At 36.2% G+C, this 15,535-nt stretch overlaps 1 protein-coding gene across 1 annotated transcript; it reads left to right on the top strand.

Moving 5' to 3' along the window:
* The first annotated feature begins 6,080 nt into the window (after positions 1 to 6,080).
* LOC127876198 (uncharacterized) lies at positions 6,081 to 10,596 on the top strand. Its single transcript, XM_052421253.1, has 4 exons — positions 6,081 to 6,228; positions 7,854 to 8,025; positions 8,364 to 8,475; positions 9,168 to 10,596. Exons 2-4 carry the CDS (start codon positions 7,918 to 7,920, stop codon positions 10,466 to 10,468), a joined length of 1,521 nt encoding a protein of 506 aa, XP_052277213.1. The 5' UTR covers positions 6,081 to 6,228; positions 7,854 to 7,917; the 3' UTR covers positions 10,469 to 10,596.
* Positions 10,597 to 15,535: the final 4,939 nt, after the last annotated feature.

Below are 15,535 nucleotides of genomic sequence, written 5' to 3'. Positions count from 1 at the left end.
GTTGCAAATTCAGAGTTACACTAACAATTTGAATAATACCAAGCAAGTTAGACATGAAAGAACGTACAAAAACAAGACTAATGTGATCTATCATTTACACCTTGTCAGAATCAAATGAGGAATCAAATGGAAAATCTGATGATACTGTAGTGGTAAATTAGCTATGTGGCTTAGTGAAAAGAAATGATACACCAACAGAAACAATTAGACTAGTGAGAAAAAGAAGCACTAGACCACGGCCAATCAAGTTTTTTGAAAGAAAGAAGGATGGACAATCCTTAGAAGCAATCTAGTGCTTAAGTTTAAATTCAGGTTACGCCTGACTATACATATAGACAGAGACTATTCGAAAATCAAAATGAAAGAAGAGGTTACTAAACGCTATGTTTTTTAACAAGCATTTGCCTTAAAGAAATAAAAGGAGGAACTAAACCAAAACTATAACTCAAATCTGCTCTTAACAGCCTGTATCTCCCAAAATAAATTCTCCAACAAGAGACAATATGCTCGAAGCATACGATGGAGACCTAGAAATAACGTAAGCCCTTGCCAGTCGCTCCAAATTTATTATACTAATACAAATCCTAGTCAGTAATCAAACGATGAAAGCAGCTCTTATAAAGTTGCAAACGGCCAGGGACCCATTTGGGCAAGGGGTCGGGAAGAGGGAACAGACATGGCCCGGGACACGAATCCCTTGGAGGCGGACGTTAGATAACAGAAAAGAAACCGTTAATAGTTCATTAAGTTTAGCTTATTATAATGTTTACAATTAACTAGTTCTTCCTTTACCTGTATAATGCGGTTATTGTAAATGTATCTAATGAGTAATGGCAGTTATATTTCCACAGAGACAATAGTTTAATGTGATGGCGGTACTTCAGATGTACCGGTATCTAGTGATTCAAACATTAATTTCAGGTGACACCGAAATAAATCGAAGAGGTACTTGCTTAAACTTTCTTACAAATAACACTGAAATATATGGAAACGGCAATTCTGATGTCACAACAACGATAGCTTTTGTATTGAAAAGCATGAAAGTCTTACATGTCTTATTACAAATGCTGACGGTAGCGGCAATTAATGGGCACAATTTGAAGATTTAGTTTACATTCACCAGACGGACATAATACAAATAATAAAAGTATTCCACAAGACGGGTGACAGAGTTGATTTCGAGTAACTTACTGGAGTGTTTTCAGCATTTTGTCAATCCGATATATTGTGATATTTGAAAAAGAAGTGCAATTTTATTCATAGGAAATCTGAACACTTTTGTACTTTATGAAAACTGTGGGTGTGTAGTATGATCCGACAATGACGCAATTTGATTGGTCTAGTGTAGCGGGCATCACATTCTTACAAAGCAAAAACAAGACACTCACATGAATTTATGATAGCAATCGGCCAAAAAAACATCTTAAGAAGATTATATTGGGTAACTTCAAGTACAAATATATAAATTGAGATCATTTGACGTCTTCAGCGCCTGAGATCTGAGGTAGTCATGATTTACTTACATACACAGTTTCTTGTATCAAAACTTTTACAATATATATATATATAAACTCTCAACAACCGAGTTTGGTTGAATTAGTGTTTTCAACTGACATGTTATTAGTTAATAATTTGCAAAACTTATTTCTAAAGGTAAAAATTACCTTTTTTATATTATTCAATACTGACGGACATTCTTGAGTATATTCACAGGCAAAAGAAAACTACTTCTTATGCGATCGGGGAGAGTACGATTTGATCACCACAGAGCGCGCCAGTGTCAATTGGGGGAATGATTTCTTTTGGAAAATCCTTGAATGACAAATGATTTATTAAAAGGACAACCTACATACATGCATGCATTGACAAATTAAAATAAAATACATTTAAAAAGATCATACCTATGTGGATAACAAAGATGCATTTACAGCTATCAAAAAGAAACACCGTTCTGGGCAAAGTATATGAAAATAAAAGAACGTACTCATTTTCAACTCTACACTTGAGATAAAAACGCTGCTAGTCAAGAATGTAGAAAAGCACGTGCTGGTTTTGATGATTAAATTAGCAGAAGAAAATAATCAAAAAGTCTTCCGATTGTGCAAATTTAAAAAAGGATAGTTGATGCAAAATCGAAAACAACTAATAATTCATTAGCAGCAAAAGATGACTGTCAAACGTCGGAGGTGTTAAATTTTGTCTTCAAGTGTGTGTGCAAGAAGATGTTGAAAATGTGCCAATAATAAGTAACAGGTGCAATTGACAGACGATTAATGATCTGAATATTGGTGAAGAGCAGATTCCATGCTTAAAATAATTGAAAAAATAGGGAAGACTTCAGGGCCGGATCTATTACATCCAGTACTTAGAGAGACTAAACCCGCTATATTTACACCTTTGAAATATATTTTAAAACATTCGTATCTAGATGGTGAAGTTGTCGATCACTGGAAAACTGCACAAGTTAAAGCTTTGAATGAAATAGATCAAGCAAAGAAGCTGCACATTATCGTCTTATAAGTTTGAGTTTGTATTACGTGCTTAATGATGGAAAAACTAATAAGATGAAAATTGGTTAGAAATATGATTGATACATATTAATGTGCTGTTGTTCTTTTAAATTCACTATGGTTTTTGATTTATTCGTTCAAGTGCAATTGCTTGAAGTTATTTAGACTTGGAATAAATGGTTAGATGATGGAAAAAGGTTTGATTGCATATATTTTGACTTAAGAGAAGAATTCGATGCCGTGCCCCATGCTAGATTGATCAAGAAGCTTGTATCATATGGTATGGATGGTAAATTGCTTAGTTGGCGATTGTTTTAATAGAAAGCAGCGAGTTGTTGTGAATAGGGAGATGTCGAAATTAGGCAAAGTTACCAGTGACTTACCTCAAGGCAGTGTACTCTGGCCAACACTTTTTGATATATATATCAATTTATTTTGACGACATTATCACAAGCCCTATCCGCCTGTTTGCTAATCACACAAAGTTATTCAGCTTAGCTGAAGTACCCTTGGACAATGAACACATTTACGGAAATACTTATGGACTGTCCTAGTTAAGTGATACATGGTAAAAGCTCAATACCGCAAAATGCAGCACCCCCCATTAGAAGGACCAGATAAAGCGGGAATACCAAATAAAACACACTAATGTGACCTTGAAAATAGTCCCGGATTTCCAATTAGACAGAGTAAGCAACTGCCTATGGGTGCCGCGACTTTTACGGGCCAATGAGACCGTGAAGAAAGATTGTATTTACTTTCCTGGCCTAATCTTAGGACTCAACAAAGCCATATATTTTATATCCATGTTATGTTCCGATAAAAACTTGCCATTGTCTAACCAAGTGAGATATATACTTATTTTTTTTTTTTTGCAAAACCTTACATGTATCGTTTTGATGGTGATTTTGTTTTCAAGATATCCATTAAGGAGTTAAGGCTAAAGTAGAATATAAAAGCAGTGGTGTCCTAGAAGCCACTAGGCCGACTAGGGTCTCGGGACGTTGGCCCCAAAAGTTGCACTGCCTATGGGCCCCACTTGCTTAATTCGGCACTGCTTGGAATTTTAGTTACTACCGACTTGAAATTAAGTGAGAATGTTAATAAATGTATTAACAAAGCAAGAAGTGGGATTGGGCTAGCGATAAGAACGGTTCAACATATAAATATAAACTAATTTAGACAACTCTACATGGCAATGATAAGACCACATCTGGAGTATGGAAACCTGACATGGCATCGTAGATTTATCAAATATATAGCAAGTATAGAGCGAGTATAAAAGAGGTCAGCTAATTATGTCAATTTTGTTTAGCATTTACCATACCCAAAACGATTCAAAGATTTAAAGATCCCAACATTCGCATATCGTCGTTTTCGTGGAAACATAATTTAGGACTATAAGCTGTTGCCTGACAAAGAAGATCTTGATCACGCATAGAATTCTAGTTTGTTCTATCTAAATCCTAATACATCAAAAGGCAACTCTCTTAAACTTAAGAAAAAGACATTAAAATAGATGGGAGGAAACACTTCCTCTCACAAAGGGTAGGCAAACCATGGAACCTTTTGCCCGCGTCGAAATTGCACACTTTCAAGAAAAGATTGGACATTTTCAAGGTAGGTCAAATATAAACAATAATGCCCGATATAATGCAAGTTCCTGACCATGAGAGGAGGGGGGCGCTATTAGGAACCACGCTGGGGCCCTAATGATATGTATGTTTATATTTATGTATGAAGCGTGTGTCCACTGAATCTGCTTGAATGTAGTTATTATACAGAAGAGCTACAAAGTGACATAATTTTAGACAAGCAAATATGACGTCATCATAGAGCAAAACGAAAAGGAGATGGTTTATAATAGTAATTATCACTTCATGGCATCAATTCGTATTACTTTAACAGAGACGATACTATTAATTTCAAAACTTCCATAGGACGTCTTTACTCTGACAATTGAATCTTGATTCAGTTTCAGTTTCTTTTTTCCGAAAGTCAAATCGATGACGTTATAGCCACACTATGACGTCAGTTCACTACTGAATAATAAAAACGCGACATCTTAAAGTTTTGCAAAACAATGACATCATTTTACAACTTGTTCATGAAAAAGTAGCATCCTGAATATTATGTTTTATTTTGCTTTCCGTTTCGAAGAAATATAAACTTGTGGGCTGGAATCATGTGAATGAAAGAAGTTGTTATAATAGTGACTATGATAATGAAAGTATACTGTTCGGCCACTATTTTAACTGCTCAGCTGATTCCGTCAAATTGTGGAATTCGTTTTCGCCGAGGAGTTCGATTTGATCATTTTTGTTAAAGATGGCGTAACGTCACTGCCTTTGTCCGACCTCTATGTGAGACCGTACTTATAAGAACGCATGTAAGTTAAAAAGCGACACAACGTCTTTAAGCTTTAAAATATACCCGGTTTGTGGCATACGAATGCTATTGAACGCTTACATCGAGACTCTTAGCAAATCCAACTGCTCCCCGTTGCCGTAAGTGGCTCCAACTCAGGTCCAGCTCGGCGATACAGGTCTCACTTGCTACAACAAACAATTTTAATTATAATTTATGAATAAAACAGTAAATGTAAAGTCAGGTTTATATTCAGTAAAGCAAAACACCATGTTGTTTCCAATGCAGTCAATGGTCCTCTAGTTTCAGCAAGTTGTTTTCAATATTTTGCATGCAGATTGATTGCATTAAAATACATTAACTTTAGCATCCAAAACAATTTTAAAATACATGCAAATCGATGTATCAGGTACATTGAAATGGTGTTTGTGATAATATTGTGTGACCATTTGTTAAGTTGAACCTTTTTTCTAGCAATTTATATCACAGTCACCGATTGGATTGCCGAACACTGATCAAGCTTTTTCTATTACATTAATCTATTGAATTGTCCAATACTTTCCGGCCATGCCTTAAAACACTCAAATATAACGTTGCTAAACGAACGTTTAGCCCTCTACACATATATATGTCTATCAAATACTTTCCTAACCTGAGCATTGTCGGAACCCAGGTTAGCTCGACTCGTCTATGCTTCTTGATATGATGTAGTGGTACGGAATGTATACTGAAGTGTCCGACTATCGAAATGCTATGTGTTATAAATCTATTGTGTATCCAAACGTTCTTCTACCTTAAGCATTAACATATACTAGATATACATCATTTATTTTATTCACCTATTGCTTTTCAGAAAGCTTTGCCTGCCATGTCGTGAAATTCGTTGTGGTGCGCGTGCAAGACGCGAAGGTGAAGGCTAACCTGGTAGGTGATAAAAATACAGCATAATATATCCAACATATTTAACATTAATCATCGATGGGATAGTTTCTGTTTGAGGGTCATCAAAGTGGTAAGAAAAAATAATTGTTTTGAGAAAATTCGACTTAAATAGATTTTTGGTGACCACGGAGAATATGTATTTGGTTCAGTTTCATGTATTTCTTGGGTTGGTTTACACAAACAATCACAAAATATGACCAATATCTTAAGACATGTTACTAATTTACGTACGTTCTTATGACACGTAAGGACCACCGTAAGCGGTTGAGTTGGTTTCTGCACTGCACAATCATGAAGTGCACATTATCTGCTTTTCAACGGCATGTTGCTTCACGTGCACAATGGTTATGTGGCTTAAAATAAATACAGATAAAGCCAGTGAGTGTAATTGGGATTTTATTTACACAAGGTACAGTTTTGTTAACGTTTAAACAACGATTTAAAGGTAACATCGATGAACATTATTGTAAAACCTAATGCACGTTTTATTCATCTGTATTCATGCATGCATGGTTTTATAAGTGATGTATACGAATTGATTAATGTTCCAGCTGTTACACAATTTTCTGATTGTATGGCGTCTGATTTTACCGGATTATTATGGCGTGTAAGTGCGTTAAAAGGACGCCAATATGATTACACACCAGAACGACACATTATTATATATTAAAGGTGATTTTCGTGTTGCCGCCATTCAACGTCCTGCAAAAAACGCCAAAAAACGCGCAAATATAATAAAATATAAGGTCGTTATTACGCGATAGCCCCTTTTGACGAGCTGGCGCCAAGACGAACGGACAACAGATAATATAAAGTGTCGTTCCTCAAGTTTATTTGTCGGTGCATTTGAAACATTGTTCTGCTCAGTATAATACAGTGAGAGCAAAAACAAACAAATAATATTTTCAAATGAATGTGTTTGTAGCTGCACTTGATTTTTTCTTTTCAAATGTTAAGCTTTTTAACATTTCTCTCTTAAACTGACCTGAACGGTCCTATTATATTTTTGTTATTCCTTTTTATGACTAGTTGCATTTTTTATTGACATGTATTTCATGTTGAAAAATAAATATTGCGCGTTAACGATTCGAAAAGAGTCATGTGACCGTTTTACCCTTGTTATTTTTGCGCAAAAACATTACAGTATACACATTCTAGTATAAAACAATAATTGTATACAGCTATGTTTTCAAACCTTAAATGGCAATACTGTTCTTACAGAGAATGCTTTGCTATCATGTTGTTTGTTTTTTAAGTTTAATGCAAGACATATGCTAAATAATAAGGGTTTACAGATAATGAAGAAGACGGGTATTCATATTCCCTTAGCCTAGTAAATTAGTATTTCATGATTACGAAATTGAAAACAGAAATGCAACCGTATTCAACTTGAGATTTTTTACAAATAAAGCGTTCTACAAATTCCTTTTCAAAATAGGCATTGTATTGAAATACGTTTTACAGCCCCACGTACGAATACTTTTCCTTCAAATGATGCATTGAATTAATACCATGTTGTTTATATTTTAAGTTCAATACAAGTAAATGATGAATAAGAAATGTATGCAGGTACCGAAGAAGACGAGTGTCCATATACCCTGTAGTGCAATGCAGGAACTTCACAATTTGTTGATTAAGACAACCACTCTAAGTATACTGCCATAATGCATCGCGCAATATTAAAGAATTGTGTAGAAGAGTGTGTTCTTGATTCGCCGTCATCTGCTATCTATCGATTTTAGATCCAGCAAGTGCTAATAATAGCACAGTAAAGCTCTGGAAAACCTTAACGTAATGTATTTTGTGCAGACGCCCACATATATTATACGCATGGGCACACATAATAACAGCATATGACTTTAACGACAATTTAACAAGCATATAAAAGAAGAACACGTCATAATAAAAGTTTATGTTACCTTGAATGAACGCAGCACATACTACTTGTTATTGGTTTTTAGCCAGTGGCACAGGGATGGAATTCAACATTAATAATCATTAAAAAGAACGTTTAGGCTCTGGATTATGTTTCAGATACCGATTATAATCTGAAAGTGCGTTTAGAGTGAGAACTTCTACGAATAAACTGCAGGGGACAATGGGAGCATTTTGGGGAGTTCCGACGAATACCGAAGACACTCGAGTTGTTACGACTATTATGGCGGATGGCAATGGTGACGTATCCAGCGCATTTGAGCGGATGAGCGTATGTAAACAGATACTATAATGAATAAAGTTTATGGCACATCAAGTTGGTTGTATTCGAACATTGGTTTTAATTTTATAAAAACGAAAATAATTTATTACTTTTAAAGTTTATACTGTGTCTAATGTCAGATGGTAGACACGCCATGTACGTGACATAAATTCTAGTACGTCGACTAAATCAAACATCTATATTTAAGATCATCTACATATTCTGCTTCAATGCGATGGCATGGCGACGAGATGCGTATGTTTTTTTTGGCGAACATGCATGTACATATTCAGTAAACCATGCCTCGTAGCGTACATTATTACGAGGTTACTGAATGGTCATTTCAGTTTGATCCCAAACATATTGGCTCCAACTTCAACGAATGGGTAAAGCCAGTAGCCAACTTCGACGGATGCGATCAAGCTTGGATTAAGAGTTTAAAGGAATCCGAGTTGATAGGTACGTGAATCACACTGTGCATGGAGTAAGTTTGCAAACATTAATGCCACTGACAATAGGTACATATATTATATTAAAGTTGACATGCGAGCTACTCTTGTAACAGCTTGAATGAACACGTGTTATTTTGTAAATGCATACAACTTAGGTAATGAACTTCATATGAAATACATGTTTGTATTACATGTGGAACAGACAGTGTTTGGCCTGGCACATAGCGAAAATTGCTACGTAATTTTAATACAAACATAAATATCTGATCATAATCGAAATTTTAACATTATGCCTCCTAATCAGCATGCCTGAAAACAGTATTGATATAACTCCTGCTCTAATATTATAATTGTACATCTAAAGAAAAATATTTGTTTCAAGTAATTCTTGTTATAGCTGTGACATACCGTGCGAGTGACCTTCTAGTATATTCGCGCTATGCCACATGTATTATAATGCGCATATTTAGTTTTGTGTTACAGTTTATATGTATATTTCCGGGGTAGAACACGTTTAAGTATCCATATCAACGTTTCATGATTGGCTTAAAAGTATAACCCAGGTTTGAATACACAGTGATTATGAATATGTAATCATTTTTACTGAAGAAATAAGTGTAATGCAGACAATGAGTATAAAAATGCTACCGGAATAGAATGGTAGTAATTTTAAGTGAACAGCGAGTGTTATTCTTTCAGGTGACATAGACTTCGGGTCAAAACCGTGGGCACGCTCTCGAGAGGCCGTTGATTACGTCATGAAGGAGCTCCAGAACGCGATGCGCGCGGAAGCCGCCAGGTACGAGCGTCTGAGGATCGAGTCTTACATCCGGCAAGGAAGCTCTCGGGACGCACTCAAGGTCATTTGGCCGAACGAGTACGATTCCGTAATTCAGTTTCAGATAGAAGGTTTAAAGCTAGTCCCCAAACCGGTTACGAAATCCTCTGTTGCAATCCCCGGGTTTTGTTTTTTCGAGATCGACGATAAATGGGAAAACTTGGAGAAAACCTTTCCGAAGCTCTGCCAAAAAAACGTGTTCGTAAAGTCGAATGGGAAGTTGTTCCTTAGCTCAAAGAACCTTCACGAGAAGATACTGACTTCAATCGTGGATGCGGCGAGCGTAATTGTTGAAAAGAAGATACGAGACAACAAAGAGGTTGAGTTTAGCATCACCAGAAAAAAGAATCCGCCGGCTATAAACATCACTATTCATCTCAATGAAGAGGCTCATAACCAGTTTATGGTGGCAGGTAAGCTTAGAAAAGCGGAAGACGGAACAGGCGATATTGACCTGGATATAGTTCCTGCTATGAAATTGCGGGAGGACACAACAACGACGTACCAAGGTACCAGCCTCGGTTGCCCCATCCACGCGGTCTGCAAATGGGTGGAGGGAGACATGAACCAAATGCTAGAATTCGTCTCTGAGACAGAGAAAACCTTGGTGTGGCATATTAACTCCTCGGGCTACGAGAAACACACGCTGGATGTTATCAGGACCACTGCAAGGGGGCAGTACATTCTGACAGCCTTGCGCATTATGAAGACGTACTTCGTCAGAGCTAAGACGCTAGCCAAGGATAAAAAACAGTCGCCACCCCAACTTGTAACCGTGCTGAAATCGTACCACTTGAAGCAGATCGCGCTCTACGAAGTCATGTTCACATGTCACTTGCGTCCGACCGTTGCCCTTAACAACACATACGATGCTCTGCTGTACTTTATTAGTCTCCTGGAAGCGGCCCTGGACGCAAAGCACTTGCCCCATTTCTATTACTCCAATCCGCTGGTTACCCTGATGTACCCCGGCTACGAGCAGCCTGTTGGCCCAAAGTATGACCTGTTTCGGAAGTGCCCGGCTGACGCTCTGCTTCAGGCAAAGAAAGTCCTTCAGAATCAGCTGGTCACCACCTTACGCCTCGTTCGCACGGAAGAACAAGAGATGACCAAGTTGGTCAACGAGTTTAAAGATAAAATCTTGTCCGGGAAATACTTTTGAACTTTGGAGCACGTTTTCAGTGCAAATGATGATTAATTGAAACGTGTGGACTGTTCTCATTTCAAATGTTAGAGGAAGTACTTGCATGAATTGTTAAAATAAATTCATAACAAGGTTGCCTAAATAAATACGTGTTCATTAAAAATGTACGTGTTCATTAAAAAAATTAGGCGCATGCATGTAATTAACTCAAAGGTGTAGTGCTGTGTTCGCTTGTTCTGCGTACCTAACTGTTTAGCACGGACATAATTATCTGGATTTAGTGAAATTTAATCGAATAAACAGGCACTCATTAGCACAGGTGGTAAGCGTGTGACTATGATATTTATTAGTAAAAACATCATTTTGAATGAAAAATAATCAAATTAAAACGAAAAATCAACTTCTCTGAGATAAAAAATTCACTATATATACATATTTGATGGTGACATTGATTTTCCAGAGAAGTTGATCTTTCGTTATAATTTGGTTATTTTTCATTCAAAATGATGTTTTTACTAATTAATACCATAGCCACACGCTAACCATCTGTGCTTATTAGAAGGTATATTATCAATACTAAATATAACCTAGTGATAGTATGAGATACTGAAACCGGTTATTCCACACGGAATTTCTCCTGTCTCCATTTTCGGTCGATACACGATAAGTTACTCCTTAACTACCAAAGCCATTATACAATTTACAAAGACACATATGGCGTTTAAATATATAAATGTCGCGATATGTTTTTCAGGAAATGTTTCATCGAAATTCGAATTCCGTTGGTCGTTGTCAAGTGTTTAACCCATGTGAAAACTGTGAAGTATTACAGGTTTTAAGTTTCTGCCCATTGGGGATTTCAAAAGTACTCTCCTGATAATACCGGACATTTTTCAGTACTAATGATATAGACACTTGTATGTTTACAGTTATCCATATCAGATGGGTGTAGCAGACGAAATAATTATTAATTCGTACAGATCATTATTATATTAAAATCTATAATCCAACCAAATTTTAGAATGTTCTTCAGTTGTCCTACATGTTTTCTTTGTGTATGAAAGTTAAATGACTTATGGAACTTTTTTACCAGACTGGAGGCCCTTTAATCTTAAAAATGTTATCGGACCTTCAATATTTTTATTAGATTTGTCTCTAGGTCTGGTGTCTCTCGCATGGGTTGGTGCGGGTGATCAATATCGAGTTTCGTATCGTGTGTCGCATTGAATATCGTGCATAGACCTTACAACCTGACACAAGCTACTAGCATTCAACTCAACACACGAACATACCGTTATTACTCTAAGTTTTCGGACACTCTAAGTTTTCGGACGCCCTCTTTATTAGCCAAAATAATTATTTTTCGTGACTCTAAATTTTTGGACATATGGTTTATCGTCCATAATTTATGTCTCTTAGTTTTCGGACAGTATGTTTTAACGCGCTATTCTACATACTTCGGCCCTGTTTTCGCTTATTTTGTGACTATTCGATCATGGATTTTTACAACCGGATTAAAGTCATAAAAGCTGACGGATGCATGCCTGAGGGCAATGGACCATTACATGTACATTCGCGTAATTGGTTAAATAACCATGAAAACCGGTAGACAGTTATGGATTCGCCCAACAGCATTTGAAACATTGTCGCCCTACTAAGGAAGCAGTATGATTTTTGTTTTTACTTTTTGTTCTATGTTATTTCAAACAAGAGTTAACAAAGCAGTGCAGTTCTATTTTTTTCAAGCAGACAAAGGAGAATTAATAACAAGCAAATTATTGTACATTGATTGATTGCATTTATTTTAATATAATTATAATTTTCGGACACTAAATTGTTGTCTCTAAATTTTCGGACACCTGTAATTTTTAAATATTTTTCGTATCTAAAAAATAATTACTTTAAAGTGTCCGAAAACTTAGAGTAATTACGGTAATCAACTACGGTCTCTCTGCAATATATCGCAAAAATAACGTGTCCTGACGACTTGAAGTTGTGTAGTTCGAACGAGGAAATGCAACGCGACGCACGACAGACGTCAGTTTCAAGGAAACAATTACCAACGACGCACGATTTTCTATTTCGACTAAATCGTATTAGCACGGTTTAGTCGTTCCATGTAAATACATTATTGCATGTTTTATCCCAATCGAAGTCAACAAATATAATATAACTCTATATATGCATGTAGTATAAAGTATCTGGTGCATATGGTATACAAACAATCTTTCCGTGTGTGTTCATCAATTATGCTAAGGAGAGTATCAACACAGAAAAAAAAGAACAAGTTTATAGACCCGCATTCATCTTGGAATATTCAAGTAACAAATGTAATGCTTTCATAACTGATCCCAATATAAGCAAACAAGTAGACACACACGAAAAATAACACCTTTACAAAACGAGCAGGCATAATTTTAAATAAAGTTTATAAACCGAGAGGTAAGCAAACTTTTGACATATTCAGCAAACGTCTTAGTTGTATTTTAATATATAATACCTGACATGGCATGGCAAAAGTTCTGAATATATGAAAGATAGAATAACGTTCGCAAATAAGCATCATAAGTTGCGATCATCGTCAATCAAATATTTACTGTTGAATCATTTCAATTCGCGGTCTTAAATTCGTACAAATTATTTACATTTTTTAACGGGCATATCAACACGGCAACACTAATTTTTACAGCTTGCTCGTTGCAATAAACATGGGTAATTGTACTCCTTGTTGACAGCGGTCCACTTCTGCGCACATTATGATGTGCAACCACAGCGCGGAAACCTTACACTTTCTTTGTAATGTATTAATTAAATGCAGAAACCGCGGGCGTGAGTTTTTATTTAACAGTATTTATAATAATAACTACTAATGGTAGTTATAACCATACAATTTACACGAATTATAAGTATCTTTTGCGAACTGAACATGTCGGTGCTGTGCTACGAATTGTGATGCAGAAAAGAAGAGTTTTGACATGGCAAACAATCACGTTTTTTTCGTGGATAACATGGCATTGGACATTGACACGTTATTTTCGCGCGTTTTTCTAGGAAAACATATAATGAAATATGCGTGCATTTTAGTTGTAAAAAATGCATTAACATCATGAGAGCAGAAAAAAAATCCGATATGCGTTCTAACTTTGAATTTATAATATAGCATAATCCTTTATATTTATTTGCATAGTAAATAAAATTATGTGGACAAGTAAATAAGTGAGCTTCGGATTTTTGAAAAACAATCATCATTGGAATTAGAGTCGGTTTCGTCGGTCGGTGAATGCCATAAGGTACGTTGAGTAACAGGATGCAATTTTTTTATGTCTAATAGAATTGTAAGTATAGTTACCTTGATAATGTTAGCCACCACAACACCGTTTGCATCCGTCAGTTTGTTACCGGAAATGTCGAGCACCGTGATGACCTTGTTGCAAAGGAAGTGGTTCCCTATGGCCTTTATGTCGGCACCGCTCAAGCAGTTGTCCGCCATGCGCTTATAAATAATTTGGGGTATTTTAACATTGGCCAGTTAGTATTTAAAATATTTAACGACCATTCATAAACCGCCTATATGTGTGACTATAGTGTAGTCATATCCAATTTAGGTATTATGCATGATCGACTCTGAAGTTATATAAAGACTATAAAAGACGTTATTTATCTTTATCAAAATCGTGATACTTCATACTGCAACTGCTTGGTAAAGTGTGATACATTTAAAATAAAATTCAATCCATCCCTATGATTTTGTACGAACCACTTCCGTTAAGTTGGTGTTCTCTCCCAGCATGTCAAGCAAGTGCACACATCCAGCTGCCCCAAGGGAGTTTCCGGAGAGGTCCAGATAGCTGGCGGAGGCCTCATACTTTAACAAATTATCCCAGTCGGAGTATATATATACACGTATATCTCAATTCGAACTGTAAATATTGAACACTTTACACGGTGTTAAATTAATGCTTAATAGTCAATCTTAGTATAAACTTATTAATAAAATATAGTTAAAAATGGGCGCGCTCAATGGAAATTGTTTCATGTATGTAATTTCTAAAAGACAAAGCTAACATTATCTCTGGAAAAGGAGAGTAGTTCCATATATCAATTCGCGCATGCGCTCATAAAAATAGATATTGCTTCCCTATACAGTAATTATAGGTGTTATCACATTGAAATTAAATAAATATCATAAACACATTACAACATAAACATTTTGGATAAATACCTGTATTTTGTTTCAACCAAAAGTAGACCATGCATGCTATTAATAAACGTTTAATGTACGCAAAATTGAACATCATTCTTACCTTTAACCCCTTGCATGCTGCTCGTACGTCGTAGGACGACATACAAAGGTCATTCAGAATAATGCGTGATCGCCCAAACTGACCCAGAACCCGTCGAAGTGGTTGAATGCGCATGCGTTTGCAAGCTTCTCGGTATGCGCGAACCGGAAGTGATAAATCGAGTCGAATGTACGTGCGCGTTCTAGACGGTGTAGATGGATAGGGTGTTCGCTTATCTAGAAACCATGATTTAAGTTAAACGAACATGAGCATCGATTTGTTCACAAATAAAATCAAAGCGCTGAAGGCGCTGAAGTTGTTCCCTGTTGTCGTCCTTGATTAGCTTGTGCACATTGCACAGGCTTATCTTATTTGACATGCATAAAGCCCCGTTTTCCCTGAAAGCAGCAAATATGTACAGATTTCAATGATAAACACTAGACTGGCCAATGTCGTCTTACAAGCTGGTAAATACACTCACTGCAGTGGTATACTCAAGCATTCGTAGTCTGCAGTGCAAGACAGGCAGCGGTAACTGTTCCTAGCAGAGTGAGTTAAGGTTCTTAGCGTAGTTAAGGCTTCTAAGCACATACTGATTTGCAAAACATGCTCTGTAAATTTAGTCGTGAGCTAAGCTCACAACTAAAAATGAATTAAAATTTTGAACATCAGTTTAAAGTCGCATATAAATAAATATTTTTGTGCGGTTTTGTTCAATTTTAACGCAAAAAATGAGAAAACAACCAATGGTTTAGCAGTGCATCGGTTAATTTAAAGTTGGTTCAACATTGAATTTACATGT

The sequence above is a fragment of the Dreissena polymorpha genome, chromosome 4 (assembly GCF_020536995.1).
Source record: "Dreissena polymorpha isolate Duluth1 chromosome 4, UMN_Dpol_1.0, whole genome shotgun sequence".
Lineage (NCBI taxonomy): Eukaryota > Metazoa > Mollusca > Bivalvia > Myida > Dreissenidae > Dreissena > Dreissena polymorpha.
Note: the sequence above shows the minus strand (reverse complement) of the source record. Positions and strands in the feature narration are given on the sequence as shown.